General features: G+C 40.7%; 2 protein-coding genes and 1 non-coding gene across 7 annotated transcripts in view; 2 read left to right on the forward strand and 1 right to left on the reverse strand.

Annotated features, from left to right (window-relative positions):
* The first annotated feature begins 1,449 nt into the window (after positions 1–1,449).
* LOC128246233 (uncharacterized) lies at positions 1,450–11,143 on the forward strand. Its single transcript, XM_052964429.1, has 16 exons — positions 1,450–1,513; positions 2,704–2,806; positions 3,238–3,380; positions 3,830–3,927; positions 4,070–4,272; positions 4,788–4,954; positions 5,217–5,332; positions 5,631–5,702; positions 6,574–6,675; positions 7,459–7,617; positions 8,652–8,736; positions 9,302–9,485; positions 9,677–9,859; positions 9,991–10,160; positions 10,481–10,585; positions 10,856–11,143. Exons 1-16 carry the CDS (start codon positions 1,511–1,513, stop codon positions 11,096–11,098), a joined length of 2,136 nt encoding a protein of 711 aa, XP_052820389.1. The 5' UTR covers positions 1,450–1,510; the 3' UTR covers positions 11,099–11,143.
* Trnah-gug (transfer RNA histidin (anticodon GUG)) lies at positions 5,855–5,931 on the forward strand. The gene has a single exon. It is a non-coding gene; the product is annotated as a tRNA-His (tRNA).
* Positions 11,144–12,163: 1,020 nt separating the features above from the next.
* The window catches only part of LOC128207939 (filamin-A-like), a 70,648-nt gene continuing 67,158 nt past the window's right edge, over positions 12,164–15,653 (reverse strand). For all 5 annotated transcript variants that reach the window (XM_052911153.1, XM_052911163.1, XM_052911172.1 and 2 more), the window contains exons 14-17: positions 15,394–15,548; positions 14,627–14,842; positions 14,154–14,345; positions 12,164–13,270 (exon numbers count right to left, since the gene is read on the reverse strand). In XM_052911153.1, the coding sequence (XP_052767113.1) occupies positions 13,083–13,270; positions 14,154–14,345; positions 14,627–14,842; positions 15,394–15,548 (751 nt within the window). In that variant the 3' untranslated portion in view covers positions 12,164–13,082. The remainder of the gene's footprint in view (positions 13,271–14,153; positions 14,346–14,626; positions 14,843–15,393; positions 15,549–15,653) is intronic.

A 15,653-nucleotide genomic window follows, 5' to 3' on the forward strand; every position in this document is an offset into this window, starting at 1 on the left:
ATTTGCATTTTTTTGGCAAAATTGTTATGAGATCAGGTACCAAAATGTTTTACACAATTAACAATGTCTGTGGCGTTATCCCGATTGCTATTTTGTGATTTAAAAAAAACAAAAAAAAAACATATCTGTATTGTTGAAATACATTACCAGAAAAAATGCAAATTCGAAGTGTGTACGTGAACGTTTTACTCTTGGAATATATTGTGCCTCAAAACTAAATAATAAACGAATCCCAATCCACTTTTGTATTGTGGAAGGCCCTTAACTTGAACACTCTGGCTTACATTTTGTATTGTGGAAGGCCCTTAACTTAAACACTCTGGCTTACATTTTGTATTGTGGAAGGCCCTTAACTTGAACACTCTGGCTTACATTTTGTATTGTGGAAGGCCCTTAACTTGAACACCATGGCTTACATTTTGTATTGTGGAAGGCCCTTAACTTGAACACTCTGGCTTACATTTTGTATTGTGGAAGGCCCTTAACTTGAACACTCTGGCTTACATTTTGTATTGTGGAAGGCCCTTAACTTGAACACTCTGGCTTACATTTTGGTATTGTGGAAGGCCCTTAACTTGAACAGTCTGGCTTACATTTTGTATTGTGGAAGGCCCTTAACTTGAACACTCTGGCTTACATTTTGTATTGTGGAAGGCCCTTAACTTGAACACTCTGGCTTACATTTTGTATTGTGGAAGGCCCTTAACTTGAACACTCTGGCTTACATTTTGTATTGTGGAAGGCCCTTAACTTGAACACTCTGGCTTACATTTTGTATTGTGAAAGTCCCTTAACTTGAACACTCTGGCTTACATTTTGTATTGTGGAAGTCCCTTAACTTGAACACTCTGGCTTGCATTTTGTATTGTGGAAGTCCCTTAACTTTAACACCCTGGCTTGCATTTTGTATTGTGGAAGGCCCTTAACTTGAACAGTCTGGCTTACATTTTGTATTGTGGAAGGCCCTTAACTTGAACACTCTGGCTTACATTTTGTATTGTGGAAGGCCCTTAACTTGAACACTCTGGCTTACATTTTGGTATTGTGGAAGGCCCTTAACTTGAACACCCTGGTTTACATTTTGTATTGTGGAAGGCCCTTAACTTGAACACTCTGGTTTACATTTTGTATTGTGGAAGGCCCTTAACTTGAACAGTCTGGCTTACATTTTGTATTGTGGAAGGCCCTTAACTTGAACACTCTGGCTTACATTATGTACTGTGGAAGGCCCTTAACTTGAACACTCTGGCTTACATTTTGTATTGTGGAAGGCCCTTAACTTGAACAGTCTGGCTTACATTTTGTATTGTGGAAGGCCCTTAACTTGAACACTCTGGCTTACATTTTGTATTGTGGAAGGCCCTTAACTTGAACACTCTGGCTTACATTTTGATCCCTGTTGCAACGTCATACAACTAATTAGGGTCACAGATTATACATATATATATACCTTATCGCACAAGACACTGACCAATTATTCATTGTTTCCAGCTGAGCTTCACAGAACACAATGGTAAGCACATGCATGCTTGAATTTTGAATATATAATATAATATATATTGAATATGTGTCATGAAACTTTTTCTTTACAAGGTTATATTAAATGTAATTGGCGATGGCGTTAAACATTCCTAGAAAAGGCATATATGACAGTTTCTAATCGCCCAACAACACCGGTGATATATAACATGAAGCTGACAATATTTAGCACATATTCATACTTTAGGCATCATTAAACATGAAATAAAATATATTTCCTTAAAAGGACTCGTTCATGGTAAAATGTAGTTTTTTTATTACGAAATAAAGTGTGGCATATCATGGGGACTGTTAAAACTTAGATACTGACGGCTGTAACCATTCAATAAATGTTGATACATGCTCAAATATTGTCTTTGAAGTCCATGATTTTACTTACACGATTCTACAAAAGGTCGTAGCGTGATTGGTGTAAATTGACATTATCACATGGTGCTACCAATGTTTTAAATGTATTCAAATTAGCATGAGTCACCGTAGGCAAGTGGATAAGGTATCGGTTTTACTAAAAGCAATCTTAAATATACCGGCCTGGGTTCGCTCCCACCACAAATAGTTTTTTTAAATACTTTTATTATATTATTTTCTGAAATTTCGGTATAAAAGAGTAAAATAATATTAATGTTCATATTTGCATAAGAGACATGAGAGACATCGGGAAGTCCACTTAATTAGCGCTACCGTGCTTGCTATATTTAAAATAAGCGCACGAGGATTCCCTTATCCTGGCGGACTATTGTAAATCCGCTCGATTGTGACCGAATCTGATAGCTTGATAACATTTCCTCGACGGAAACTTCTACACTAGCGTCCGTTTGAGAGACCATAGCGGGAATCCCATGGCTGAGACGTAGACACTTATATAAATACAAATAGACCACTCACCTTCAATGGATGATTTGCCCAGTACAGTCTGATTCTGTAAAATAGTTCCGGTAGAAGGCCGTTTGAGTTCAGTATATCACAAGATATATTGTCACAGGTTGTGGACATAAGGTGACGATGAACACGGCGACCTATTGTGTGCTATATATACACGTCCCCGTGGCATTTTTGTCCTAATATACATGTCAGCATCACCGGTGTATCGATCAGCATATGTGAAAAAACATTAGCAAGTATAATAAGTCATAATAATAACTGTGCATGTTATAACGTAACTAGTTCCTGTGTACGTTGGCGGCGTTGTTCGCTGTCACTTGGGGCGCTCACCAGCATCCCACTACGACCACACCCATACCAAAAACAGACCATGAACTCATACAGGGTTGGTACACATCAAAATTAATCCAACACTTTTAATCTCTCGAATTAAATGCACAATATAAAAAAACGACGTAAATAATAAAGCAAAGGCAATATAGAAATTTGAATAGATTATAGCAAAATTAAATATTAGCATATGACGATACTTGATATGTTTATATACGTGTATATTTAATTGATATTATATATTTTATTAAAGCGGTAAAAGTGATACACCATCGTAAGATTATATGTAACACATGTCCCGTTCTTTGATTGTTTCCAGCCTTAATGCATATTTCCGCCAGCGGCATTTATATTTACTCATTGTCCATAGTTTTCTTAACTTGAGAGTTTTGTGAATAAGGACTTGAGGCTGTATTTAAAATAACATTAAACCACAGCGCCCTACATGTATACATCTATGTCAAATGCTTCGTTGCTGTCCATCAGACCTGTTAGCGGAAAACGCTGCTCTTCGGGGGAGACTGGGGACGATGGAGCAAGGGGTTGGCGACCTGAGCCGCCAAGTGATGCTGCAGCAGCTTTTCGTTGAAGAGCGCATCCGCTCAGATGGCAGCTCCGGACTCAAACAGGTATTTTAGTTGAACGGGAGGCAGCGGCGTATAATGCTTGTTATATTTTGTAGAGGATACCAAATAGTTTAATTTAAAATAAGATGTTCTGAACGTTTCATGGAAATCCTTAAGAATGTTCGTTCTTTTTTGTTTTATATTCTAGAATTTTCTAGAATCCTGCGAAACGAATCTGTCACCTGTCCCAAGCGCTCAGAATTTCTTCTGTAAACTTACCATAACCTTGAACTTTTACCGGAACACCAATATAGGCCAGTTATGTAAATTGTTCAAACGTTAATGATAAGAAACGAAAGTGTGAAGCCGACGACGACGCGGACTCAATCAACAACGCAGTGTGGGTACCATGGTCTGCAGGCGACATACAAATGAAGGCTGTATATTGTTCTATTAAACGCACATGCAGAAGAAAGTAATATACAGACCATAATAGCAATGTGCATTCGCAGGTGCGAAATCAGCAAAGCGGCGAGCGATCGTACCTGACAGCGGACTATGCCACCATGGGAAGCGTCGCTGGCATCCACGAACACGTCAACAACATCCGGTAGGTTTTATTTATACATTGAGTGAAAATGGAGTCCACGTTCATGTAGTTTATGATTCATATTAACAACGTCGGCCCGTTTCGTTTTCATAAGAAAGCAAGGCAAATTTGTTTACTCGTGACATATTAACTTTCATTCCAGTACCGTTGGTATGGGCGAACTAAACGTCGTTCTGAACGGTGTGGAGTTCCGGACCCGGCATAACGACTACCGACTGTACATGCCGACTACCGATCGCACGTACAACGGGCGCCGCGAGATCCCATTCCCTGATGTGCCGCCAGCAGTCCTCGCGAAGCTCACCGTCGCTGAGCAGGTCGAGGAGATGAAAGAATGGTTCAAAGGTGAGTTTTTTTTAGCTCGTCTGCTTTTCGAAGAAAATTATCGAGGTATTGTCATAACCCTGGTGAGGGTGTCGTTGCCATAGACAGTACGCACATGCTTAGAAAGGCCAATAACTAAGCTAATACGACTTTGATAACTGTCGAGTTATACCCCTTTCTCGACAAAACAATACACAATCTTAAACTTTTGCCATAACCTGAATCCCGTTCAAAATATGCCACTGAAATTTGATACACATGTTGTTGTAACCTTGGTGTCGGTGTCGTTCTTAAGAAAAACCTTAACTTTTGCCATAACTTAAGAAATTATTCAAGATGACACTTGGTCCACAAATGTCGCCAGTACAATTCGCACATGGATAGCAATGCCTATTACCCTGTCCCTGTCGAGTTACGCCCCTTTTTCGACAAATTTGGCGCTCAAATGATTATGGTTAAACGCTCTGTTGAAATACTAATAACTTAAGGGAACCCAGATTCTTTGTTGTTTAGCATACGTCTCGTTTACGCCCTAGCGTTCAAGATGCAGGACCATTCTGTCCGTGACTACCGGAAGTATTTCAAGCCTGTGCTATGCTACATGGAGGGCGGCTGGACCACGAACACAAAGACACTCGAGGAACCATTCTTCTCGGACAGACACCACATTGACGCCTCAAGCTGGTTCGACCTCCAGGATAAGGTATAAAATTTTGAAAAAAAAAATGGAATCGAATTTAAAATATTTTATTATAATAATTATTATTGTTCTATTCATGTTAGGTAATGCAGTTTCTGTAAAACAAAGTTGCTATGGAAGATGATATTATGAGATATGTTATTTTCTAGAATGTGCAAAATTAGTTTCTATAAACGTTGACGCCAATAAGCTCTTTTTGTTTGGCTTCCATTTTGGCTCAGTAACTTGGCCCGACCACATGGTCACTATGTTTTTTTCCCTACAGGTGCGGTTCGCTTCCTACTCCGGGGGCAAGAGCAGCTTGGAGAACTTTGCCTACCTGCCCACAACCATTATTAACGTGGTCAACGGTACGCCCGAGTACGCACAGTGGAACTACAGGTAATATAAACCTTATTGGCCTGCCTCCATGTAGCCTGTTCGCTTCATGTCCTCCGCCAAATGCAAGCACAGCCATTAATTTTGTTAACGGCACACAGAGAACGCCAAATGGACGACAAAGGGCCATTCTTGGATAGTTTTTATTGCTCAAGCCAAAGTCTGCTGAAGAAAGCCCGTTTGTACACAACAGAATCTTTTGAGAAACGAAACAAAAGCAAGACTGCACGAAACAATATCAACATTATTTTGTTTGCATGCATGTTTCCATTCAATGTGTAACATGTGTTCATTGTTTCAGAATCATGTGCCATCCTCTGAAGAACGATCTGCCCACTAGCGCCTTCGAGATGATTGACGATGTAGGAGAACGGTAACGTCTCTTTGCGTTCATTATTTGCACGGAATACCAACGTTTTACTAACACAATAGCAACACTGAAAGAAGGGCCATCTCGCAAATGACAAATTATCGTATGTATCATATACATGTATACCTGCTTTAGACGGCTGGAGTTGACAAATGGGTCCGCCTGGTTAGCTTAATCGGTAGAGCGTTGGACTGTGAATCGGACAACCCGGGTTCGATTCCCGGGCGGACCAGGTCACCTCTGTTGTGATTGGTTATGAAATCCTTTCTACGACCATTCGCACTGTATCACTGCCCCTGGCATGTACAGAAGTTGTCAGTTCCTTGCAAAGGTGAAGGCACCTAGTACTGATTAACCGCCTGATATAGTCTGCCAGGATAGGTGTGCGATGGTTGAACTGTCACTCTGGGACCCTTCAATGTGCTCACGCCGGGACCCGGAGTATAAACTACTAACACCACCATCAAATGGGTTGACTTCTTTTTCCCCACATGATCAATGGAGATAAACCCCGATCGATTCTGTAACATGACAAGAGTTCATTGGACATTTCATGAATATAACCAGTATTAAAACCAGTGTTAAAATGTTGCAGAATCGATTAACATAGCAGTAATACCAATACATATATCCTGTATATTGCACACTTGTACAATACTGGAAAGCTTTTTTGTCTTTTATACATACAAAAATCGCTTTTCAGATATAACGATATTCAAATATACGCTTATACTTTTATGGTACGAACAAGTTTCTACATCGATTTCCTTCATAAAATTATACAACACGCGCTTCGCGCTCTTTTATCATTTCAGTTACTTAGTGTTGGATTTAAATTTTACTTCAACATTGTTTGTAACTTATGTTTGTGCAGGATGAAGAAGGGTATGCCGATGTCTCGATACAATGAGACCCGCCTGGCCAGGTTCCAGCTCCGTCGCCAAATCCCCACTAACAGAAATAGCTACATTCCTAGGTAATATTATCCATAATTTATTGTACCCTCACAGCTACTTCCCCAGTTAACACATCTGCCATGTGTTATACACTCACAGCTGCTTCCCCAGTTAACATATCTGCCATATGTTAAACTCTCACAGCTACTTCCCCAATTAACATATCTGTCATGTGTTATACTCTCACAGCTACTTCCCCAGTTAAAATATCTGTCATGTGTTATATTCTCACAGCTACTTCCCCAGTTAACATATCTGCAATATTCTCACAGCTACTTCCCCAGTTAACATATCTCTTATGTGTTATAATCTCACAGCTACTTCCCCAGTTAACATATCTGTCATGTGTTATATTCTCACAGCTACTTCCCCAGTTACCATATCTGTCATGTGTTATACTCTCACAGCTACTTCCCCAGTTAACATATCTGTCATGTGTTATACTCTCACAGCTACTTCCCCAGTTACTAGTAACATATCTGCCATGTGTTATTCTCTTACAGCTACTTCCCCAGTTAACATATCTGTCATGTGTTATACTCTCACAGCTACTTCCCCAGTTAACATATCTGTCATGTGTTATATTCTTACAGCTACTTCCCTAGTTAACATATCTGCCATGTGTTATACTGTCACAGCAACTTCTCCAGTTAACATATCTGCCATGTGATATACTCTCACAGCTACTTCCCCATCTAACATATCTGTCATGTGTTATACTCTCTCGATATATGTATGATTAGCTCATATCTGCAATGTCAGGTTTATATTTACCATTCCTATAAACAAACTCTAACTTTCAGGACGTATCTGTGGGGTCTGCTGGACGACTTGATGTACGAAATTCCGGGCAAGGATAACTACGGGGCCAATATCACCGATGACTCTCTTGGTCTGACCATGTATCACGTCAATTCCAATACAGAGCCATTGGAGCCCGTCAATACCGCTTACTACAACAGGTCTGGAGTAATCTGCAACCCCTTGCATGCTTACTGTGTAATTGTTAATAGTTTCATCATCGAGCTCGTCGTCTTGGTAAATGTTGATTATTAGCCGCACTTTCAGTCGTAATGTCAGCCGTATATTGACCGTTATATCAGCCGTATTGTTAGCCGTAATATCAGCCGCACTGTCAGTCGTAATGTCAGCCGTATTGTTGACCGTTATATCAGCCGTATTGTTAGCCGTAATATTAGCCGCACTGTCAGTCGTAATGTCAGCCGTAATGCAATTCGTAATGTCAGCCGTAATATCAGCCGTAATGTAATTCGTAATGTCAGCCGTAATATCAGCCGTAATGTCATTCGTAATGTCAGCCGCACTGTCAGTCCTAATGTCAGCCGTAATATCAGCCGCACTGTCATTCGTAATGTCAGCCGTAATATCAGCCGTAATGTCATTCGTAATGTCAGCCGTAATATCAGCCGCAATGTCAGTCGTAATGTCAGCCGTAATATCAGCCGCACTGTCAGTCGTAATGTCAGCCGCACTGTCAGTCGTAATATCAGCCGTAATATCAGCCGTAATGTCATTCGTAATGTCAGCCGTAATGTCATTCGTAATGTCAGCCGTTATGTCATTCGTAATGTCAGCCGTAATGTCATTCGTAATGTCAGCCGAAATATCACTCGTAATGTCAGTCGTAACGTCAGCTGTCGGATAAACGCTATTATTGAAATTGACATGAAATTTTGTAACAAGTGTTTTTTAGTTTAAGAATACGCATGCATACATAGCCTGTCACGTCACTCTGACACATCTCTCTGACTTCAATGTTTGCAAAATTCTACCCCAAATTGTAGCTTTTTACTGACAGAGATGTATTGTCTGAATCGTCGAACACTTGCGAGACACAATGATTTATCTCTGGCTGTATTTAAAACGACTTATTTCCGAGTGCTGGAGATTGAAAGGGGTACATCTTTTAAAACGTTTCGAATGTATTGTTATCGAAAATTTTGAAACAGTGTCTTTAATGTCGTCTGTCCGCCAGGATGTACAAAATCGTCGAGAAGGATGCTATGGGCAACAAGAACGTCCACCGGGGATTCTCCGACTCCAACTTCTTCGCTGCACAGGTATTCGCTAGACTACACGCAAACGGGTATATCGTAACATGGTTGTCGAATGGCCATTTGAAACATTGGTCGCCATGGCGTGGTACGAATAATGTTAAAGCTGCACTCTCACAGATTGACCAATCTTAACAACTTTTTTTTTTGTCTTGGAAAGAGCAAATTTTTGCGTAAATATCTGCAAACCAATGATATAAGACTGCTGACAAAAAATCGGATCGTAGATTTTCATATTTCCGTTCGAAAATTAATGTTTTATGGCTTAAACCGTTACTAACGGTTTAAGAAGAATGCATAAAACATCATTTTTTGTACTTAAATATAAAAATCTGTGATCTGGATTTATATAACTGGTTTCTATGGATTTTCGCAAAAATTGGCCTGTTCCAAGACAAAAAAAAAAGTTGTCAAAACGTTCAATCTGTGAGAGTGCAGCTTTAACTTCTAGTGTTTAGTATAGCATGTAACCTTAAACATAACAATTTCAAATCGCAAATACTAGCAGTTATAGAAAATACCGACAAAAATAGTTTCAATTTACCAATATTGCACCGCTGTATCATGGCAGACGTCAAACCCGAGGATTGCGGCGTTGTCTGTGGATACATGTAAGGATTACCGCGACCACAAGACCCATCACAACGTGCACAACTGCACGCACTACTCCCAGCGATACACGTGGGCTATCCCCCTGGAGATCATCTACCTCACACCGCTCTACGAGTGGAATCCACACAACTTCCGTCACACCAGTAAGTGGATGACACATCTTTGTATACGCCTATTATACTACAGCTTACGTGTCCTCATATTTGGTTTATTTAATATGTGAAAGGATTCTGAAATCCTGTGTTTACCGATGACTCCCATCTTTCCACAATTGCATCGTTTTGTATATGGGCCAAACTAAAAACTCAAAGCAACATCTGGTGATTATATTTAGCGGCATCTGGGGGTCCCGAGATTTATTCGACGACCCACAACTCCCAAGGGCAGGTCAGGAATGGGAAGTTGGACGCCGACCACGCCTATAACGGGACATGGGACAAAGGCTTCTACCGGACACCTATCGAATTATTCTCCACCACCAAGGCCGTCGGCGCTGACCGGGCGGACACAGCGAAAGGCAAGCTCTTAATAGTCACCGTTATTTGACAAGTATTAAGTAGTTAATGCATATACCATGTAGTTGTTTGTGCTAATATAACGGCCATGGTAAGGTTATTTAAGATATTAAAGTCCCAAGTATAATTCCAGCTTCCGTCGGAGTTCTGGATCCTCATGGCGTGGTGCAAAAAGTGGCTGCTTCCGGTACGCACATCATCCTGCCAAACATTGAAGGCGTAGGGAAGGTGCGCACGAGATATCCCATCATGCCAGTGCACGCAGACGGCGAGCAAAGTCGGAAGGAACTCGACGCTCTCAAGGTCACACATTCTACATCTTAACTTCGAACAAATTACGGGTAGCTAAACTATGAAAAACAAATATTATACAATTGTAATATTTACGGTTGTTATCCGGACCTGTGATGCATTCAAATACTATCAACTAGTATACAATAAAGTGTGCGGTCAGAGCTTACACTTTTGCATGCTGTACATCAATTAATCTTCACTTTGGCAATTTCATAAACACAAAACTATATTTTGTATCGTATGAGTTCTCTCTGTGAAGGTCTTATCACTCTTAAAAGCAACACAGAGCGCAGCATTCATGGCTAACGTACGACCCATTTAATTCTCAGGAGATGGTCATGAACATGGCCAAATACTCTTCTCTGTTTGAAGTAGAGCCAACCACCGTCTCTAACGCCAACACACAGTATAACCAGCAGCCGCACATGCTCAAGGTAAGCCCAGTAAAACACATTCCTAATGCTGTTAACGACATCCGTATATGTGTATTATATATGGTGATAAATATGACCAAGAGAATGGAGACGATCACCTTAATCAAGACAAGATATACATGTATCACCATACTGAGCTCTGTAAAGATGAAATTTTAATTGAGATGCCGGGTAAAATATTTGTTCATTGCAGGTTTTTATAAACTTAAGTATTTGTTATTACAATATAAAGGAATAGAGTATGCTATGTAACCGCTATATGTGTCGCAGGTGACACCGACGACGCAGGATCCACCGGGCTACCACGGTCACGACCTGATGATCACGCAGGCGGACATTGAAGACATGAAGAAGGGCCAGACGGTGCGAGGAATCCTCACGACCACTGACCAGCAACATCAGCATAGCATCGACATCCACATGGACGCCCATGGCCAGTACGTTATGGCCGCGTGTGACGGTCTCCCACGCTGCTGGGACGGGCACGACACGCATCTCACCCTAGATTTTTGAGTGGCTGCCATGTTTTAAATCATGTAATAAAATGTCATGCTCGTGGTCTAGGCAACCTTATTATGTATAATGAATTGTTTTACATATGGCAGCTGGCAGACTCATTCAGAGCCAAAGCATTGACAACGTCCGCCGCAGCACTGCCGTACGTTTGTATCGGTGACGTAACTGTGCTATGTTTAAAGGATTGGCTGAACTTATAATTACTTTGTACAGATGTTCGCGCATTTGTTGAGACAAACTGTAATATTTAACTTGAACTGAGGTTTATACCACACGCAATTATACTTAACACCGGCACTATTGATTCCATGTCCAGTCCATCTTGACCGTTCGAAAGGATTTCTAATAACCTCAAAGCATTAATCGTTGAATTGATGCGCCACGCAGCTCCTATGTTGAAAGGGAAATGTGAAATTATATGTCAAATATTAAGATGCCATTCCGAAACAGTAGCTGTGGTTAAATCTGTTGGTAACTAACAACACGGTCATATATGCGACGATGTTGTCTTCAATCATATAAGCCAAAGTGACTTGAAGCAGTTCTTAAAACACAGTTAAGGGTGGCCCCGATTTGAAGGTTTGTAATGACAAGGGATATGTTTTCGAAAAAAAAGTTGAGCTATAGCCGTGGAGAGGTCGGTATCGTCGGCTTACTAGTCGTTGTGCAAAAACTTTTAACCCCGGACACAACTGATATTTAAATGAAACTTGATGCGCATGTTGACAGAACACAATACGTTCATACACAGCTAAACCAATTTCTCTGGCTTTAATAAGTGTCGAGTGTTGCCTCCTTTTATAACAGACGGCTAAAATACAACAGACTGAAATACAACAGACGGCTGAAATACAGCAGACGGCTGAAATGCAACAGACGGCTGAAATACAACAGACAGCTGAAATGCAACAGACGGCCGAAATGCAACGGACGCTGCACGCTTGTCTCTACATTGTGCTACAGAATACTTGTATCGAATTGGGATTCTGACTAAATGGTAGTGGATTTTGATATATAAAACAATAACTCTTAAGACAGTGAAATGGGGATAGAAAACAAGTATTGTTGAACCTCCAATGTTTAATTTATTAATAAACATTCCTAGATATTGTGAATCACGCCGGTGACACGCGCAACGAGAGACACACTCCCCAACCACCACAGACTGACTGACAACACCAAGTACAGGATAGGCGGCTCCACAAACACACATACAATCATACAGTAGAATCCTTAACATTTCAAAACACAATAAATACAATAAATATATGTGGGAATTAACTTATATTGCACATCGACAAAACACAAAAAAAATATTTATGTAGGTTAAGTATTTCGTACCATTTTGGCGAAATTATAGTTGTCCATAACACTTCAAATAAGAACGTTTATATCTATTATAAAATTAAAATTAATCTATCTAAATCACTCAGGAATAATGTTCAACAGACAAGCACACGATGTATTTGAAGTAATAGTGACGTCATTCAAGCGTCCTTGAACGTCGCACTGAAGACGCCCTGCGTTATCATGGTCGAAAGTCCTAACAGCTAAAACCTTCCGCCCGTAATGGGGATGAAAACGTTATAAGGTAAATGTAAGAGTAGAGTGGTGACCGGGGTCGGGCACTGACTGGACACTACAAACACACGTGGTGATCGGGGTCGAGCACTGACTGGACGCTACAAACACCCCTGGTGACCGGGGTCGGGCACCGACTGGGCGCTAGATCCAGACGCCTGTAACTAGCTTGTCCTCATTCTGGTGCTTGAATCGAAAACTTTCACTTGTCCTTAAGCGATATGACACCATTTCAACTTTAACATAACCCTCTACACGTAGAGCAATCACCAGCCTAGTAATGGCCGTTTATACCGATTACAAAACAAGGAAATTCATAATAAATTGAATCACGCATGTCACCACTGTACACAGATAAAAGCTATACAAAGTAACAAAACACATAAGGAAAATACATAAGTTAAGCGTGCAAATTGAAGGGGCTGCCGGGAATGTCATCGTCTCCCCACTTGATGGAAAGCATGTGCTCGCCTGGCTCCTTGCAAGTGTACGTCACCGTGATTGACGTGTTCGTCGTCTTCTTCACGCTCAGGTCCGCTTCCGGCAAGCCGGATGGTGCGATCATACCGACCGACAGCAAAGCGTTACCTGTTAGACAATGACAAATAGCTGGTGTTAAATTGATAAAAGATAATCCACTAGCATAACTGAGTGTGCGTGATATAATGTTCTGACTTCCAAAAACGCAATATTTTACACCAAGACAATCTACATGTATGGCATGCGGGCGTTTGCGAACACTACTGTTCATGTACTACGTAATAAGCGTATGTGTCCATTGTACAAAGCTCAGATTAACATACAAAAGCACGGAACATGAAGTGTATGCGAGAACCAGTGAGCTTCCAAAAAATGTTTAAATGGGCACAATATAGCTTTTAATTTAATAGATGCAAACCTTTTCATTTTAACTTTAATGCAGAATTATATTTCATTTATTTAACTTGAATGATCAAAATAAAAAGTAAATCATTTGTGTACAGTTAAAATATTGGCCTTTATTAATGAGGTTGCAATCAATACGTTTCCACACACTCACCCGTTCAAACGCGCAACAAATATCGCTAATATATTTTATCTATACACAAATCATTTATTTTTCATTTAATTATTGAAATGAAATGAGTTCAATATAATAATGTATTAAAAATAAATATAGGTGCATCGATTATGTGACCTATATCGTGCCACTTTAATTGATAAAAACTCGCAATAAACTTGTGTACGAAATTACAACTGTTAACTGCACGTGTGTAGCTTCACGTGCATGCACGAGTACTACGGTGTATTTTCAGCCTCTCATCTATCTGATATCACATAACGGCCTTTTTGATTACCAAAAAACAGGACCTATTTGTAGATGATTACGCTGAGCCTTTCCGGCTATCAAGGGACGTTGTGAAAAGTGCATATAGGGCACAGAAAAAAAGTTAATCAGATCAAATCCGCCATGACAAGAGTTTGCCCATACCCGCATCTTTGACGTCGAGTGTGAGGTTCTGTGCCCTGTTGAGGAAGGCCTTCTTAATGCCGGGTCCACGGGCAACCACCTTGCTAGCATCTCCACGGAACTTTTTGGACGCCTTCTGACCCGGCTTCTTCTCCACAGTCTCCACAACCATGGACGACTGCTCCAGGATCGGTGACGGCTTCCGGCCGGAACCTGAAGGTCAAAAAAGACAGCGTACAGACGTCGGGCAGCGGCGATTGTATCGATGCATAACTGTTAAAGGCCTCTCGTATGAATCTGATAGTTTTTTCATTGGTTAAAGTTTAAAACGCAGTCAGAATAGTCTAGTCTTGAAACCGGTGCACAGACTGTTTACGCTCGAGCCAGAGCAGATCATAATTAATGTTCAATACAGCTATTTCATTACAGGCACTGCACGTAAAAATCAGTTATAACCAATTAAAATTAAATCCAGTTTAGCGAATCATTCTTACCGGTGACGACGGCCTGGTAGGGGCTGCCTGCGATGCCGATATTTCCGTACTTGACGGTGATGAGGTACTTGCCGGGGGAAAAGGGCGTGTAACTGAACTCATACCCCTCGTCCACTTCCGCGCAGCTCAGCGCTGCCTTGGACGGCCCGTCGATAAAGCACGCGAGGAAACCGGAACCAGCGCCAGCTGTCCGCACCACAAACTTTGCCTTTTGGTCTGCAATAGTTATTAAGGTAAATATAGATTACTAACTTAATAACATAGAAATAACCAAGCCAAACTGGAGTAACGACCTCAAGCTGGAAGTATAAGTGAAGTAATTGCTGTGTATCACATAATCATATCTTAAAATAAAAACATAACATTCATGTTTAGGCACCACCCCACTCACGTCCCTCTTCGGTAATGAACCTGAAAACACTTTTTATAACTATATTACTCTTTGATGCCGAAATTAAAGAAAAAAGAGACTTAAATTATAAAAAAAATATTCTGGTTTAAGTCGGGAGCGAACCAACGCCGATACAGTCAAGGAAAAATTAGAAAACGGGCAACAAACCCACACGCCAACAATGACTCATAAACAAATTTAAAGTTAATGTAACGTTAAGTCTTTTATTAAAAACGTGAGTATAATTCCAATTAAACGCATACATAATGGAGATCAGAGAAATTGGATTTAAACGTATTTATAATGAAGATCAGAGATATTGGATTCGAACGTACATAAAAATATGATTTCACCTAAAAATGCGCCATCTACTTACTGCATCTTGCGTTCTCGAGTCCGTCTCCGAACGCGTGAACCATGGCGGGATCGGCGGCTACGGATCCAACCATGACGGCGAACGGGCTGTCGGGCACGTGCGTGTCGTTCAGCTTCACGTCCACGTAGTGCACGCCGTTCTCTTTCGGGATAAACCTATGGAAATATGATAGACAGTGAAAAACATGTGAAGAACATGTAAGGGAAGAGCAGTACCTTTGGAATGAATGTGTCTGTTTGTGCTTATTTTTAACATTGATA

Source organism: Mya arenaria, chromosome 2 (genome assembly GCF_026914265.1).
Source record: "Mya arenaria isolate MELC-2E11 chromosome 2, ASM2691426v1".
NCBI classification, from domain to species: Eukaryota; Metazoa; Mollusca; class Bivalvia; order Myida; family Myidae; genus Mya; species Mya arenaria.